At 48.3% G+C, this 17,291-nt stretch overlaps 1 protein-coding gene across 1 annotated transcript in view; it reads left to right on the top strand.

Moving 5' to 3' along the window:
* Positions 1-17,291, top strand: part of RHPN1 (rhophilin Rho GTPase binding protein 1) — an 84,557-nt gene that overhangs the window by 55,154 nt on the left and 12,112 nt on the right. Inside the window, exons 8-12 of the mRNA XM_060243055.1 lie at positions 1,743-1,930; positions 6,503-6,659; positions 11,455-11,574; positions 15,719-15,913; positions 16,409-16,485. Coding sequence (XP_060099038.1) covers positions 1,743-1,930; positions 6,503-6,659; positions 11,455-11,574; positions 15,719-15,913; positions 16,409-16,485 — 737 coding nt within the window. The remainder of the gene's footprint in view (positions 1-1,742; positions 1,931-6,502; positions 6,660-11,454; positions 11,575-15,718; positions 15,914-16,408; positions 16,486-17,291) is intronic.

Genomic DNA, 17,291 nt, shown 5'->3' with positions numbered 1-17,291 from the left:
AACCGGGTTTGATTCCCAACTCCTCCACTTGCAGCTGCTGGAATGGCCTTGGGTCAGCCAGAGCTCTCTTATCTGGGAGAACAGGGTTTGATTCCCCACTCCTCCACTTGCAGCTGCTGGAATGGCCTTGGGTCAGCCAGAGCTCTCTTATCTGGGAGAACCGGGTTTGATTCCCCACTCCTCCACTCGCACCTGCTGGAATGGCCTTGGGTCAGCCATAGCTCTCTTATCTGGGAGAACCGGGTTTGATTCCCCACTCCTCCACTTGCAGCTGCTGGAATGGCCTTGGGTCAGCCAGAGCTCTCTTATCTGGGAGAACAGGGTTTGATTCCCCACTCCTCCACTTGCAGCTGCTGGAATGGCCTTGGGTCAGCCAGAGCTCTCTTATCTGGGAGAACCGGGTTTGATTCCCCACTTCTCCACTTGCAGCTGCTGGAATGGCCTTGGGTCAGCCATAGCTCTCTTATCTGGGAGAACCGGGTTCGATTCCCCACTCCTCCACTTGCAGCTGCTGGAATGCCCTTGGGTCAGCCAGAGCTCTCTTATCTGGGAGAATCAGGTTCGATTCCCCACTCCTCCACTTGGACCTGCTGGAATGGCCTTGGGTCAGCCAGAGCTCTCTTATCTGGGAGAACCGGGTTTGATGCCCCGCTCCTCCACTTGCACCTGCTGAGATGGCCTTGGGTCAGCCAGAGCTCTCTTATCTGGGAGAACTGGGTTTGATTTCCCACTCCTCCACTTGCAGCTGCTGGAATGGCCTTGGGTCAGCCAGAGCTCTCATAGGAGTTGTCCTTGAAAGGGCAGCTTCTGGGAGAGCTCTCTCAGCCCCACCTACCTCACAGGGCATCTGTTGTGGGGGAAGAAGATAATAGGAGATTGTGAGCCACTCTGAGTTTTTGATTCAGAGAGAAGGGCGGGGTATAAATCTGTGCTCTTCTTCTTTTTCTTTCTTCCTCATACTCAACCCCCAAATCTCGTAAGAATTTCCCAAACCAGAACTGGGAAAGTGGAGTGAAAAAAGTGGGTTGAGGAAAGTTTTTCTCCCACTCCCAACCACATTGCTAGAATGTGGGATTGAGAGTTGGACCATAAGGAAGGCCGACCGCAAAAGAATAGATACTTTTGAGCTGTGGTGCTGGAGAAGACTCTTGAGTGTCCCTTGGACTGCAAGAAGATCCAATCAGTCAGTCCTAAGGGAAATCAACCCAGACTGTTCCCTGGAAGGTCAGATGCTGAAGCCAAAGCGCAGATACTTGGGCCACCCAATGAGAAGGGAGCACTCCCTGGAGAAGCCCCTGATGCTGGGAAAGAAAGAAGGCAGAAGAAGAAGGGGACGGCAAAAGATGAGATGGCTGGACAGCGTTACTGATGTAACTAACAGGAATTTGAGCAGACTTTGGAGGATGGTGGAAGACAGGAGGGCCTGACGTGACTTTGTCCATGGAGTCACAAAGAGACGGACTTGACTGTGTGACTGAACACAAAAATAAAATACATTAGTGGTAAACTCAAGAAAGTTCTTCATCACAGTGAGTGCTGTTAACGTGTGGAACTCAGTGCCACAGGATGCGGTGATGTTCATGAAGGGTTGCCAATTCTGGGTTTTGAGGAATTCCTGAAGATTTGGGGGGGGGGATTCTTTGGAGGGCAGAGTTTGGGGAGGGGAAGGACCACAGCAGGTTGTAATTCCATGGAGTTGCGCAGTAGATCCAGCCTGTTACATTTTTTCACTTCCGTTTCAGGAGCCTTCAACTACCTGAAGGAGAACTTCTCCAACGCGCCCAGCCTGGACATGAGCTCTGCCTCCTTGAACATGCTGGTGCGGCTGATGATCGCCCAAGTGCAGGAATGCGTCTTCGAGAAGGCCCTCCTCCTCTGGGCCCAGAGCGACTTCCTCACCTGCCTGCAGCTGGCCCAGGAAGCAGCCAGGGTAACAAAATCTGAGTACACACTGGGGTGTGGGTGTGGCAGCGGAGACTCGAAGCTGGGGGTAGAGCCATGCTGAGCGGGCAGGTGCCCATCTCTGCCACTGAAGAGGTCAACTCAGTGTGCGGCTGCAATAAAAAAGGCAGTAGAGATTATTAGGAAGGCAATTCAAGATTATTAGATTATGAAGAATTAGGAGATTATTAGCAATGGACGTGAAAAAGGCAGATGGGGATTATTAGGAGATTATAAAGAATTAGGAGATTATTAGGAATGGACGTGAAAAAGGCAGATGGGGATTATTAGGAGATTATAAAGAATTAGGAGATTATTAGAAATGGACGTGAAAAAGGCAGATGGAGATTATTAAGAGATGATAAAGAATCAGGAGATTATTAGGAATGGACGTGAAAAAGGCAGATGGGGATTATTAGGAGATTATAAAGAATTAGGAGATTATTAGAAATGGACGTGAAAAAGGCAGACGGGGATTATTAAGAGATTATAAAGAATTAGGAGATTATTAGAAATGGATGTGAAAAAGGCAGATGGGGATTATTAGGAGATTATAAAGAATTAGGAGATTATTAGGAATGGACGTGAAAAAGGCAGATGGGGATTATTAAGAGATTATAAAGAATTAGGAGATTATTAGAAATGGATGTGAAAAAGGCAGATGGGGATTATTAGGAGATTATAAAGAATTAGGAGATTATTAGGAATGGACGTGAAAAAGGCAGATGGGGATTATTAGGAGATTATAAAGAATTAGGAGATTATTAGGAATGGACGTGGAAAAGGCAGATGGGGATTATTAGGAGATTGTAAAGAATTAGGAGATTATTAGGAATGGACGTGAAAAAGGCAGATGGGGATTATTAGGAGATTATAAAGAATTAGGAGATTATTAGAAATGGATGTGAAAAAGGCAGATGGGGATTATTAAGAGATTATAAAGAATTAGGAGATTATTAGAAATGGATGTGAAAAAGGCAGATGGGGATTATTAGGAGATTATAAAGTATTAGGAGATTATTAGGAATGGACGTGAAAAAGGCAGATGGAGATTATTAGGAGATTATAAAGAATTAGGAGATTATTAGGAATGGACGTGAAAAAGGCAGATGGGGATTATTAGGAGATTATAAAGAATTAGGAGATTATTAGGAATGGACGTGGAAAAGGCAGATGGGGATTATTAGGAGATTGTAAAGAATTAGGAGATTATTAGGAATGGACGTGAAAAAGGCAGATGGGGATTATTAGGAGATTGTAAAGAATTAGGAGATTATTAGGAATGGACGTGAAAAAGGCAGATGGAGATTATTAGGAGATTAGAAAGAATAAGGAGAGTATTAGAAATGGACGTGAAAAAGGCAGATGCAGATTATTAGAAGATTATAAAGAATTAGATTATTAGGAATGGACGTGAAAAAGGCAGATAGAGATTATTAGGAGATTATGAAGAATTAGGAGATTATTAGGATTGGACGTGAAAAAGGCAGATGGGGATTATTAGGAGATTGTAAAGAATTAGGAGATTATTAGGAATGGACGTGGAAAAGGCAGATGGGGATTATTAGGAGATTGTAAAGAATTAGGAGATTATTAGGAATGGACGTGAAAAAGGCAGATGGGGATTATTAGGAGATTAAAGAATTAGGAGATTATTAGGAATGGACGTGAAAAAGGCAGATGGAGATTATTAGGAGATTGTAAAGAATTAAATTAGGAATGGACATGAAAAAAGCAGATGGAGATTATTAGGAGATTAGAAAGAATAAGGAGAGTATTAGAAATGGACGTGAAAAAGGCAGATGCAGATTATTAGACGATTATAAAGAATTAGATTATTAGGAATGGACGTGAAAAAGGCAGATAGAGATTATTAGGAGATTATGAAGAATTAGGAGATTATTAGGATTGGACGTGAAAAAGGCAGATGGGGATTATTAGGAGATTGTAAAGAATTAGGAGATTATTAGGAATGGACGTGGAAAAGGCAGATGGGGATTATTAGGAGATTGTAAAGAATTAGGAGATTATTAGGAATGGACGTGAAAAAGGCAGATGGGGATTATTAGGAGATTGTAAAGAATTAGGAGATTATTAGGAATGGACGTGAAAAAGGCAGATGGAGATTATTAGGAGATTGTAAAGAATTAAATTAGGAATGGACATGAAAAAAGCAGATGGAGATTATTAGGAGATTATAAAGAATTAGGAGATTATTAGGAATGGACGTGAAAAAGGCAGATGGGGATTATTAGGAGATTATAAAGAATTAGGAGATTATTAGGAATGGACGTGGAAAAGGCAGATGGGGATTATTAGGAGATTATAAAGAATTAGGAGATTATTAGGAATGGACGTGGAAAAGGCAGATGGGGATTATTAGGAGATTGTAAAGAATTAGGAGATTATTAGGAATGGACGTGAAAAAGGCAGATGGGGATTATTAGGAGATTGTAAAGAATTAGGAGATTATTAGGAATGGACGTGAAAAAGGCAGATGGAGATTATTAGGAGATTAGAAAGAATAAGGAGAGTATTAGAAATGGACGTGAAAAAGGCAGATGCAGATTATTAGAAGATTATAAAGAATTAGATTATTAGGAATGGACGTGAAAAAGGCAGATAGAGATTATTAGGAGATTATGAAGAATTAGGAGATTATTAGGATTGGACGTGAAAAAGGCAGATGGGGATTATTAGGAGATTGTAAAGAATTAGGAGATTATTAGGAATGGACGTGGAAAAGGCAGATGGGGATTATTAGGAGATTGTAAAGAATTAGGAGATTATTAGGAATGGACGTGAAAAAGGCAGATGGGGATTATTAGGAGATTGTAAAGAATTAGGAGATTATTAGGAATGGACGTGAAAAAGGCAGATGGAGATTATTAGGAGATTGTAAAGAATTAAATTAGGAATGGACATGAAAAAAGCAGATGGAGATTATTAGGAGATTAGAAAGAATAAGGAGAGTATTAGAAATGGACGTGAAAGAGGCAGATGCAGATTATTAGAAGATTATTAGGAATGGACGTGAAAAAGGCAGATAGAGATTATTAGGAGATTATGAAGAATTAGGAGATTATTAGGATTGGACGTGAAAAAGGCAGATGGGGATTATTAGGAGATTATGAAGAATAAGGAGAGTATTAGAAATGGACGTGAAAAAGGCAGATGCAGATTATTGGAAGATTTTAAAGAATTAGATTATTAGGAATGGATGTGAAAAAGGCAATGATGGGGATTATTAGGAGATTATAAAGAATTAGATTATTAGGAATGGAAGTGAAAACAGCAAATGGATATTATTAGATTATATAGAATTAGGAGATTATTAGGAATGGAAGTGGAAACAGTATATGGAGATTATTAGGAAGGCAGATCCAGATGGGCAGCCGTGTTGGTCTGAAGCAATAGAACAAAGCAGTAGACAAGTGCACATTTAAGACCAACTACATTTTTTTCAGAATGTAAGCTTTCGTATTCTTAGTCTGTTTAGAGCATACGAAAGCTTACATTCTGAATAAAACTTAGTTGGTCTTAAATGTGCCACTTGTCTACTGCTTCGTTCTATTAGGAAGGCAGATAGAGATTATTAGGAGATTATGAAGTATTATTATTAGGAATGGAAGTGAAAAAGGCAAATGGTGATTATTAGGAAGGGGGTTGAAAAGAAATCAGCCAGTATCGTAATGCCCCTGTATAAATTTATGGTGTGGCTTCATTTGTAATACTGGGTAAAGTTCTGCTCATCACAACTCAGAAATGATATGATAACACTGGAGATGGTGCAGTGAAGGGCAACAAAAATGATTAAGGGGATGGAACACCACCTCTATGAAGAAAGGTTAAAGAGCTTAGGGCTCTGTAGCTTGGAGAAATGATGACTGAGCGGTGACATGAGAGAGGTTAACAAAATTATGCATGGTTTAGAGAAGGTGGATGCGGCCCCGTGGGGCAAAGTGGTAAAGCAGCAGTACTGCAGTCGGAGTCCTCTGCTCACGACCTGAGTTCGATCCCAGAGGAAGCTGGTTCAGGTAACCGGTTCCAGGTCGACTCAGCCTTCCATCCTTCCGAGGTCGGTAAAATGAGTCCCCAACTTGCTTGGGGGAAAGTGTAGATGACTGGGGAAGGCAATGGCAAACCACCCCGTAAAAAGGTCTGCTGTGAAAACGTTGTGAAAGCAACGTCACCCCAGAGTCTGGAACGACTGGTGCTTGCACAGGGGCCCTTTCCTTTTTCTAGAGAAGGTGGAGAAAGAAGGGCTTTCCTCTCTTCCTCACAATGCAAGAACTCGTGGCCGTTCCATGAAATTGCTGAGCAGTCGGGTTGGAACGGATAAAAGGAAGTGAAGATGCGACACGGTTTATCTTATGTTCTTTGTAACCTCCTTCGCGCACCCACTGCGCTGGCACTGTCGAGAGGAAGCCAACAAGGGTCTGCTCTCTTCTTCTTGTGGCCCCGACCAGCCGGCCACGACTCTTCTGTGGCCTTGGACTCTCCTTTGTAGCACGAGCCACCTGCTCATCAACAGCTCTTTTCTGTCCTTGCTTTCCCCCAGTTGGACGAGGTGTACTCTCTGGTGTATCAGACCATGAGCCAGCCGCACGTGAAGGACTACGTCCCGTTCTCATGGACCACTATGGTGCACGTCAAGGCGGAACACTTCAAGGCCCTCTCCCACTACTACGCTGCCATCGCCCTTTGCGACTGCCCAGGTGAGTGGGGGTTCCTTCTGTCTCTTCAGGCACTGGGTTTTGGAGTCAGAAGAACCGAGGTTCAGTTCCGCATGAGCAGGGGTCTCCAGAGACACGGCCAAGTCCTTCGCGAGCCGGTGGCAGTTGTAGAAGACGGTTTGGGGCTGGCTGGCTGGCCCAGTGGTCCAGCTCGGTATAAAGCCACTTCCTGGCTCCACACCCAAGGATACCTACTTCCATGGAATTCACCCACCAGTAACAACACTGTGTGTGTCAAGTGCCCTCAAGTTGCTTCCGGCTTCTGACGGCCCTATGAATTAATGACTTCCAGGGCTTTTTTTGTAGCAGAAACTCCTTTGCATATTAGGCCCCACCCTCCTGATGTAGCCAATCTTCCAAAAGCTTGCAGGGGGGCAACAGTGGGAGGGCTTCTGGAGTTCTGGCCCCACTGGTGGACCTCCTGATGGCATCTGGGTTTGGTGTAGTGGTTAAGTGCTTGGACTCTTATCTGGGAGAACCGGGTTTGATTCCCCACTCCTCCACTTGCAGCTGCTGGAATGGCCTTGGGTCAGCCATAGCTGTGACAGAGGTTGTCCTTGAAAGGGCAGCTGCTGTGAGAGCCCTCTCCAGCCCCACCCACCTCACAGGGTGTCTGTTGTGGGGGAGGAAGGGAAAGGAGATTGTGAGCCGCTCTGAGACTTTGAGTTTCAGAGTGGAGGGCGTGATATAAATCGTTTCTTCTTTTCCTTCCTTCCTTCCTTCCTTCCTTCCTTCCTTCCTTCCTTCCTTCCTTCCTTCCTTCCTTCCTTCCTTCCTTCCTTCCTTCCTTCCTTCCTTCCTTCCTTCCTTCCTTCCTTCCTTCCTTCCTTCCTTCCTTCCTGTTTAAGAAAGCCAGTTTGCTGTAGTGGTTAAGTGCGCGGACTCTTTATCTGGGAGAACTGGGTTTGATTCCCCACTCCTCCACTTGCACCTGCTGGAATGGCCTTGGGTCAGCCATAGCTCTGGCAGAGGTTGTCCTTGAAAGGGCAGCTGCTGTGAGAGCCCTCTCAGCCTCACCCCCCTGTGAGGTGGGTGTCTGTTGTGGGGGGAGAAGATATAGGAGATTGTAAGCCGCTCTGAGTCTCTGATTCAGAGAGAAGTGTGGGGTATAAATCTGCAATTCTTCTTCCAGTAGACCCTGTACAAAGAGCCCTGTAAGCTCTTGGAGGATTGGCTACATCAAGGGTGTGTGGCCTAATATGCAAAGGAGTTCCTGCTAGAATTCCACCCCTGGTTAGGCCACACCCCCTGATGTAAGCAATCCTCCAAGAGCTTGCAGGGCTCTTTGTACAGGGCCTACTGGAAGCTCCAGGAGGATTGGCTGCATCAGGGGTGTGTGGCCTAATAGGCAAAGGAGGTCCTGCTAGAATTCCTTAGAGGGCTCTTCGTACAGGGCCTGCTGGAAGCTCCAGGAGAATTGGCTACCTCAGGGGGGGTGTGGCCTAATAGGCAAAGGAGGTCCTGCTAGAATTCCTTACAGGGCTCTTCGTATAGGGCCTGCTGAGAGCTCCAGGAGGATTGGCTACATCAGGGGTGTGTGGCCTAATATGCAAAGGAGGTCCTGCTAGAATTCCTTACAGGGCTCTTTGCACAGGGCCTACTGAGAGCTCCAGGAGGATTGGCTACATCAGGGGTGTGTGGCCTGATATGCAAAGGAGGTCCTGCTACAAATAAAAAAAGCCCCCATGACTTCCCAAATGCCCCCTCCTTAACAATGCAACCAAAATGCAATAGCCTCAGTTAAGCCTTGAATTCAAAGGGAGCACACAGGAGCGCAGCTGCTGAACCTTTCTGACATCCCCCCTCCTCCTCCCCACCTACCTTGTCCTTTGAACTTGCCCGGGGCTCTCCTTTCTTGTGTCGGGTTGCTGGTGGCTGGTGGCGGGGGGCGGCATATGTGAATGAATTATGCTAATGAGCTCCACCACATATTTTTCTACAAAAGGACCTCTGGCCTCAGTTGAGTCAATTCAGGTTTTGATTTAATCTAGTACTCACTGATCTGTCTTTTTGGCTGTCCCCAGTATCTGTAAAGTTCTCCTCTGGCACCACGTTTCAAAGGAATCAACTCTGATCTTGTCAGCTTTTTTCATTCTGTACGTTACTTGTTATATTTAAATCCCCCCTTAGACAATTTTGATGAGCCCCGTGGCGCAGAGTGTTAAAGCTGCAGTACTGCGGTCCTAAGCTCTGCTCACGACCTGAGTTCGATCCCCGGCGGAAGCTGGGTTCTCAGGTAGCCGGCTCGAGGTGGAATCAGCCTTCCATCCTTCCGAGGTTGGTCAAATGAGTCCCCAGCTTGCTGGGGGGAAAGCGTAGATGACTGGGGAAGGCAATGGCAAACCACCCCGTTAAAAGTCTGCCGTGAAAACGTTGTGAAAGCAACGTCACCCCTGAGTCGGAAACGACTGGTGCTTGCACAGGGGACCTTTCCTTAGACAATTTGCTTCCCCTGCAAATTTGATCTAGGCTCTAGATCACATCCATTTTCAGCATACGTGTTAGACCAGGGGTGGCCAAACTGTGGCTTGGGAGCCACATATGGCCCTTTCGCACATATTGTGTGGCTCTTGAAGCTCCCAACACCCAATCAGCTGGTTTGGAGAATGCATTTAAAGTTAAAGTTGCTTTCTTTCCACTTCTCCCTCCCTCATTCCATCTGTTTTCCTCCCTCGCTTTCCCTTCCCTTCCTCCTGTCCTGTGGCTCTCGAGCATCTAACATTCGTGTCTTCCGGCTCTCAAACATCTGACGTTTATGCTGCGTAGCTCTTACTTTAAGCAAGTTTGGCCACCCCTGCGTTAGACCATTCAAGTCCTTAACAACCTAGGCACCACGACACTGTCAGTGTGTCTCCTCCCAGCCACCCCCCCCCCCAGCTGGGCCCATCTCTGCCAATCAGCACGCCTTTGGCTAGGTTAGCCATCTGTGATTGTGCTCTTTGGGCTATACAGTAATCTTCCCCGCCTCCCGCACCACAGCCTACCCCCGTTGGTATGTGCTGAGACATTCAAGCCGCGTGGTGCCCGTCTGATGCCAGCACTTTGTCCCTTTGCTCTTAACGGTTGGTTGCAGAGGGCTCTGTTTTGGGGAACGGGCAGTTCTGCCCCCCCATAGCTTTGCTGAGTCTCTGCTCCCAGATTGGGAGGTCTTTCTCTGCGGCTTCTCGCCTCCTCCAGTTGTTTACAGCAGCTGTCGTTGCAGCGTTCCTGAACTTAGCCCTGGCCAGGGAGTGCTGAATAAATACATCCAGGAGAGTCGTGATGGAGGGAAACTACCTTGTCTGCTTGAGGAGACGGTTTGGCCATTGCCAGATGGAAAAGTGGGGCAGAGTTTGTACGCTGATAGGATTTCCAAGCAGTGTGGTTTGCTGGCAGAACCTCAGGAGAGCCCTGCTGGATCAGACCAGGGAGGGTCCCTCTAGTCCAGCCTCCTGTCTCACACAGGGGCCAACCAATTCCTCTGGAGGGCCAACAGCAGGGCAGAGAAGCTGAGGCCTTCCCCTGAGAAGAACCTCAGAAGAGCCCTGCTGGATCAGACCAGTGCAGGTCCATCTAATCCAGTATCCTGTCTCATGAAGTGGCCAACCAATTCCTCTGGAGGGCCAACAACAGGGCAGAGAAGCTGAGGCCTTCCCCTGAGAAGAACCTCAGAAGAGCCCTGCTGGGTCAGACCAGTGCAGGTCCATCTAATCCAGCCTCTTGTCTAATGAAGTGGCCAACCAGTTCTTCTGGAGGGCCAACAACGGGGCAGAGAGGCCAAGGCCTTCCCCTGAGAAGAGAATCTGAAGAGCCCTGCTAGATTAGACCAGTGCAGGTCCATCTAATCCAGTATCCTCTCTCATGAAGTGGCCAACCAGTTCCTCTGGAGGGCCATCAACAGGGCAGAGAAGCTGAGGCCTTCGCCTGAGAAGAACCCTGCTGGACCAGACCAGTGAGGATCCATCTAGCCCAGAATCCTGCCTCACACAGTGGACAACTAGTTCTTCTGGAGGTCCAGCAACAGGGCACAGAGGCTGAGGCCTTCCCCTGATGTTGCCCCGTGGCTCTGGGATTCAAGAGTTTAGTGTCTTTGATTTTGGAGGCTCCCCTCAGCCACCATGGCTTGCAGCCACTGATAGACTTATCCTCGAGTTTGGTGTCGTGGTTAAGTACGCGGACTCTTATCTGGGAGAACCGGGTTTGATTCCCCACTCCTCCACTTGCACCTGCTGGAATGGCCTTGGGTCAGCCAGAGCTCTCGCAGAGCTGTCCTTGAAAAGGCAGCTGCTGTGAGAGTTCTCTCAGCCCCACCCACCTCACAGGGTGTCTGTTGTTGGGAGAAGAAGATAAAGGAGATAGTGAGCCGCTCTGAAACTCTGAGATTCAGAGTGAAGGCCAGGATATAAATCCAATATCATCATCATCGACATCATCATCTTCTTCCTTCCTTCTTCTTCTTCCTTCTTCCTCCTCCCTCTCCTCCTTCCTCGTCCTCCACCTCTTCCTCTTCTCCTTCTCTGTCTAACCCCCCTTCCAAGCCGTTTATTCTCGTGGCCATCAGTGCCTCCTTTGCCAGCCAGTTCTCCAGTTTAATCACTTCCCTAAGGAGACCTCTGCCTTTCTAATCCCACTGTCTTTAATGGACTTAGAAGGGCATAACTCTGCTGAGGCTTTCTACAAAGGGTCTCCCCTGAAGAATCCTGTTCTGGGCTGGAGAGGACGCGGGCTCTCTTTGCTGCGTTTGGCCGCCTTCTGTCTCTCCCCCTGAGGAAGCCTGTGCTTGTTGTGTTCTGCGCAGCTGCGTCTGACGCGGATCTCCCAGACCATGAGAAAGCGTTCCTCCAGTTCCACGTCAGCGTGCCCGACGGGCCAGCCCTCTGCCAGCTCTTACAAGACCCCGAGGAGCGGAGGAAACTGGGTAAGTGCCCTGCCTGTGTCTGACCTCTGACCTCCCTCCCTGTGTCTGACCTCTGAGGCGACAAGAGTAAAAAGCCTAGAGCAGACTGCCAGCTTGCTTAATGTAAGAGCCACGTAAGGCGGTCTTGCATAACGTAAGAGCTTAACGTAAGAACCAGTTGCCAGAGGAGGTTAGGGCCTTGCGGGACCTCGCCCATTTCCACAAGGCCTGCAAGACAACATTATTCCGGCTAGCCTTTGATTGATTCTGAAGGACCGATATAGTAGTAGGGAATGATATCTAAAAATAATAAGAAGAAGAATTGCAGATTTATACCCCGCCCTTCTCTCCGAATCAGAGACTCAGAGCGGCTTACAATCTCCCGTATCTTCTCCCCCCACAACAGACATCCTGTGAGGTAGGTGGGGCTGAGAGAGCTCTGACAAAAGCTGCCCTTTGAAGGACAGCTCTGTGAGAGCTATGGCTAACCCAAGGCCATTCCAGCAGCTGCAAGCGGAGGAGTGGGGAATCAAACCCGGTTCTCCCAGATAAAAGTCCGCACATTTAATCACTACAGCAAACTGGCTCTCAATGGCAAACCGCCTTTGTTCATCTCTTGCCTTGAAAACCCCACGAGGGCTTGCCTTAAATCAGTGGCTGACTATTATTGCCCTGGCCAGGGGGTGGGGAGCAGCCCTGACTGGAACATATAGAATTCAACACACTGGAAAAGTGGGCAGATGTCAATAAGATCTGTCAATATTGAACTGTCAATACAGTTCAGCAATGGTAAATACATCTGGCTAATAAAAATGAGATGTACAGATGGGGGACACATTTCTGAGTAGAGGTGTATATGAACAAGATCTTGGGGTAAAGGTGGACTTTAAGCTAAACATGAGCAAGTCAGTGTGATGCGGCGGCAAAAAAGGCGAACGCAGTCCTGGGGAAGGCATAACAACCAGATTGCAAGCATTGGTCAGGCTGCACCTGTACTATTGTGTGCAGTTCTGGAGGCCTCGCTTCAAGAAGGACGTGGACGGAACGGAGCAGGCACAGAGGAGAGCGACGTGGATGGTCTGGGGCCGGAGACCCAAAGGCTGAGGGACTTGGGAATGTGCAGTATTGGGAAAAAGGAGGGCAGGGAGCTGTTCCTGTTGTCAGCAGAGGAGAGGACTCAAATAATGGAATGGAATTACAGTTGGAAAGGTACCATCTGGGTATTAGAAGAAATTTTTTTTACAGTCAAAGTAGTTTAGCAGTGGCATGGGCTGCCCGGGGAGGTGGTGAGTTTCCCCTCACTGGCAGTCTTTAAGCAGCGGCTGGACAAACCATAAGAACATAAGAGAAGCCATGTTGGATCAGGCCAGTGGCCCCTCCAGTCCAACACTCTGTGTCACATAAGAACATAAGAGAAGCCATGTTGGATAAGGCCAGTGGCCCCTCCAGTCCAACACTTTGTGTCACATAAGAACATAAGAGAAGCCCTGTTGGATCAGGCCAATGGCCCCTCCAGTCCAACACTCTGTGTCACATAAGAACATAAGAGAAGCCCTGTTGGATCAGGCCAGTGGCCCCTCCAGTCCAACACTCTGTGTCACATAAGAACATAAGAGAAGCCATGTTGGATCAGGCCAGTGGCCCCTCCAGTCCAACACTCTGTGTCACATAAGAACATAAGAGAAGCCATGTTGGATCAGGCCAATGGCTCATACAGTCCAACACTCTGTGTCACACGTAAGAACATAAGAGAAGCCATGTTGGATCAGGCCAGTGGCTCATACAGTCCAACACTCTGTGTCACACGTAAGAACATAAGAGAAGCCATGTTGGATCAGGCCAATGGTCCATCCAGTCCAACACTCTGTGTCACATAAGAACATAAGAGAAGCCCTGTTGGATCAGGCCAGTGGCCCATCCAGTCCAACAGTCTGTGTCACACATAAGAACATAAGAGAAGCCCTGTTGGATCTGGCCAATGGCCCCTCCAGTCCAACACTCTGTGTCACATAAGAACATAAGAGAAGCCATGTTGGATCAGGCCAGTGGTCTATCCAGTCCAACACTCTGTGTCACACAGTGGTCAAAAATATATATATATAATAGCCACTGATGGACCTCTGCTCCATATTTTTTATCTAACCCCCTCTTGAAGCTGTCTATGCTTGTAGCTGCAACCACCTCCTGTGGCAGTGAATTCCACATGTTAATCACCCTTGTCAGGGATGCTAGTCTAGGCTGGAGAAAGGTTGGAGAAACGTCCAACTGCGGGGTGACATGATAGAGGTTTACAAGATTATGTATGGGATGAAGAAAGTAGAGAAAGAAGTCCTTTTCTTCCTTTCTCACAATACAAGAACTGGCGGATAGTCAATGAAATTGCTGAGCAGTCGGGTTAGAATGGATAAAAGGTAGTCCTTCACTCAAAGGGTGATCAACACGTGGAATTCACTGCCCCAGGAGGTGGTGGCGGCTACAAGCCTAGACAGCTTCAAGAGGGGATTGGATAAAAATATGGAGCAGAGGTCCATCAGTAGTTATTAGCCAAAGTATATATATATGTGTGTGTGTGTTTGTGTATATATATATATATATATGTGTGTGTGTGTGTGTGTATATGTATGTATGCGTATTGTTGGAACTCTGTCTGGGGCAGTGATGCTCTGTATTCTGGTGCTTGTGGGGCCACAGTGGGAGGGCTTCTAGCCCCACTGGTGGACCTCCTGATGGCACCTGGGTTTTTTGGTCACTGGGTGACAGAGTATTGGACTGGAGGGGCCATCGGCGTGATCCAACATGGCTTCTCTTATGCATAGCCAGCTTCAAGAGGGGATTAGATAAGCATATGGAGCAGAGGTCCATCAGTGGCTCTTAGCCACAGTGTATTGTTGGAACTCTCTGTCTGGGGCAAGTGATGCTCTGGATTCTGGTGCTTGGTGGGGGGCACAGTGGGAGGGCTTCTAGCTCCATTGGTGAACCTCCTGATGGCACTTGGTTTTTTTGGCCACTGTGTGACTCAGAGTGTTGGACTGGATGGGTCATTGGCCTGATTCAACATGACTTCTCTTATGCATAGACAGGTTCAAGAAGCGATTGGATAAACATTTGGAGCAGAGCTCCATCAGTGGCTCTTAGCCACAAGGTATAGATGGAACTCTCTGTCTGGGGCAAGTGATGCTCTATATTCTTGGTGAAGAATTGCAGATTTATACCCCGCCCTTCTCCCTGAATCAGAGACTCAGAGCAGCTTACACTCTCCTATGTCTTCTCCCCCCACAACAGACACCCTGTGAGGTGGATGGGGCTTAGAGTGCTCTCACAGCAGCTGCCCTTTCAAGGACAACTCTTGCGATACCTATGGCTAACCCAAGGCCATTCCAGCAGGTGCAAGTGGAGGAGTGGGGAATCAAACCCGGTTCTCCCAGATAAGAGTCCGCACACTTAACCAGTACACCAAACTGGCTCTCCACTACACCAAACTGGCTCTTGCGGGGAGGACAATAGTGGGAGGGCTTCTAGTGTCCTGGCCCCACTGGTGGACCTCCTGATGGCACCTGGTTTTTTTGGGCACTGTGTGACACAGAGTGTTGGCCTGGATGGGCCATTGGCCTGATCCAAGATGGCTTCTCTTATGTTCTTACGTCTGGGGCACTGATGCTCTGTAGTCTTGGTGCTTGGGGGGGTGGGCACAGTGGGAGGGCTTCTAGTGTCCTGGCCCCACTGGTGGACCTCCTGATGGCACCTGGTTTTTTTGGCCACTGTGTGACACAGAGTGTTGGCCTGGATGGGCCATTGGCCTGATCCAAGATGGCTTCTCTTATGTTCTTATGTCTGGGGCACTAATGCTCTGTAGTCTTGGTGCTTGGGGGGGTGGGCACAGTGGGAGGGCTTCTAGTGTCCTGGCCCCACTGGTGGACCTCCTGATGGCACCTGGGTTTTTTGGCCACTGTGTGACACAGTGTTGGACTGGATGGGCCATCGGCGTGTTCCAACATGGCTTCTCTTCTGTTCTTAAACTGACCCTCCATGGAGCAGGGGGTGGACTAGATGGCCTCTGTGGTGCCTTCCGGCTCTGTCAGTGCAGCTGTGTGAATGCCCCAAGAAGGCCCGAGCAGCGCTCAAAAGTGATGCTGCTCCACTGTCGCTCTCTGGTACCTCTCCGCAGGGAAGGCGCACCTGAAGAAGGCCATCATGAGGCACGAGGAGGCCCTGCGGCTGCACAGCCTGTGCAAGATCCTGCGGAAGATGGACATCCTCCAGGAGGTGCTCTGCTTCGCCCACAAGCGCTCCCTCAGCAAGTACGCCGAGATCGACCACGAGGAAGACTTCTTTGAAACCGTGGATGCGCCCGACATTCACCGTAAGTGAGCCGGCAGGCAGTCGGGTTAGAACGGAGAAAAGGAAGTCCTTCTTCACCCAAAGGGTGATTAACATGTGAAACTCACTGCTGCAGGAGGTGGTGGCGGCTACAAGCATAGACAGCTTCAAGAGGGGATTGGATAAGCATCTGGAGCAGAGGTCCATCAGTGGCTATTAGCCACAAGGTAGAGATGGAATTCTCTGTCTGGGGCAGTGATGCTCTGTCTTCTTGGTGCTTGGGGGGGGGGCAACAGTGGGAGGGTTTGGCCCCACTGATGGATCTCCTGATGGCGCCTGGGTTTTTTTGGTCACTGTGTGACTCAGAATGTTGGACTGGGTGGACCATTGGCCTGATCCAACACGGCTTCTCTTCTCTTAAAGATCTTCTTGTCTTGTAGGTACCAAAAACTTCTCTGAAAACGGCACAAATAAAGTCCCAAGAGTTACGCCGCTGTTTTAACATTGTCTTCTGTCCCCCCTCCCGCTCTCCTTTTAGCCAAAACACATCAGAGACCAGAAGTCAAATCCCCCAATTTCTCCAAGGTGAAGGTCACGGACATCTTCCACAGACTGGTATGTACCGAGGTGCAGGGTGAGGCTATGACCAGCAATTGAATCAGAGAACTGCCAGATGTCAGAAGGGGAAGGACAGTGGCTCAGTGGTAGAGCAGCTGCTTGTAAGCAGAAGGTCCCAGGTTCAATCCCCGGCATCTCCAACTAAAAAGGGTCCAGGCAAGTAGGCATGAAAAACTTCAGCTTGAGACCCTGGAGAGCCACTGCCAGTCTGAGAAGACAATACTGACTTTAGAGGAAGGGAGGTTGCTCAGGGGTAGAGCATCTGCTTGGTAAGCAGAAGGTCCCAGGTTTGATCTCTGGCATCGCCAACTAAAAAGGGTCCAGGCAAGTAGGCGTGAAAAACCTCAGCTGGAGACCCTGGAGAGCCACTGCCAGTCTGAGTAGACAATACTGACTTTAGGGGAGGGGAGAGGGATCAGTGGTAGAGCATCTGCTTGGTAAGCAGAAGGTCCCAGGTTCAATCTCTGGCATCTCCAACTAAAAAGGGTCCAGGCAAGTACGCATGAAAAACCTCCACTTGAGAACCGGGAGAGCCGCTGCCAGTCTGAGTAGACAATTCTGACTCTAGGGAGGGATGGTGGCTCAGTGGTAGAGCACCTGCTTAGTAAGCAGAAGGTCCCAGGTTCAGTCCCCGGCATCTCCAACTCAAAAGGGTCCAGGCAGGTAGGCGTGAAAAACCGTAGCTGGAGACCCTGGAGAGCCGCTGCCAGTCTGAGTAGACAAGACTGACTTTGATGGACCCAGGAGGGTCTGATTCAGTATAAGGCAGCTTCATATGTTCATGTTTAAGGCTGTTGATCAGC

Source organism: Heteronotia binoei, chromosome 7 (assembly GCF_032191835.1).
Source record: "Heteronotia binoei isolate CCM8104 ecotype False Entrance Well chromosome 7, APGP_CSIRO_Hbin_v1, whole genome shotgun sequence".
NCBI lineage: Eukaryota > Metazoa > Chordata > Lepidosauria > Squamata > Gekkonidae > Heteronotia > Heteronotia binoei.
This window is presented reverse-complemented; position numbering and strand designations above follow the sequence as displayed.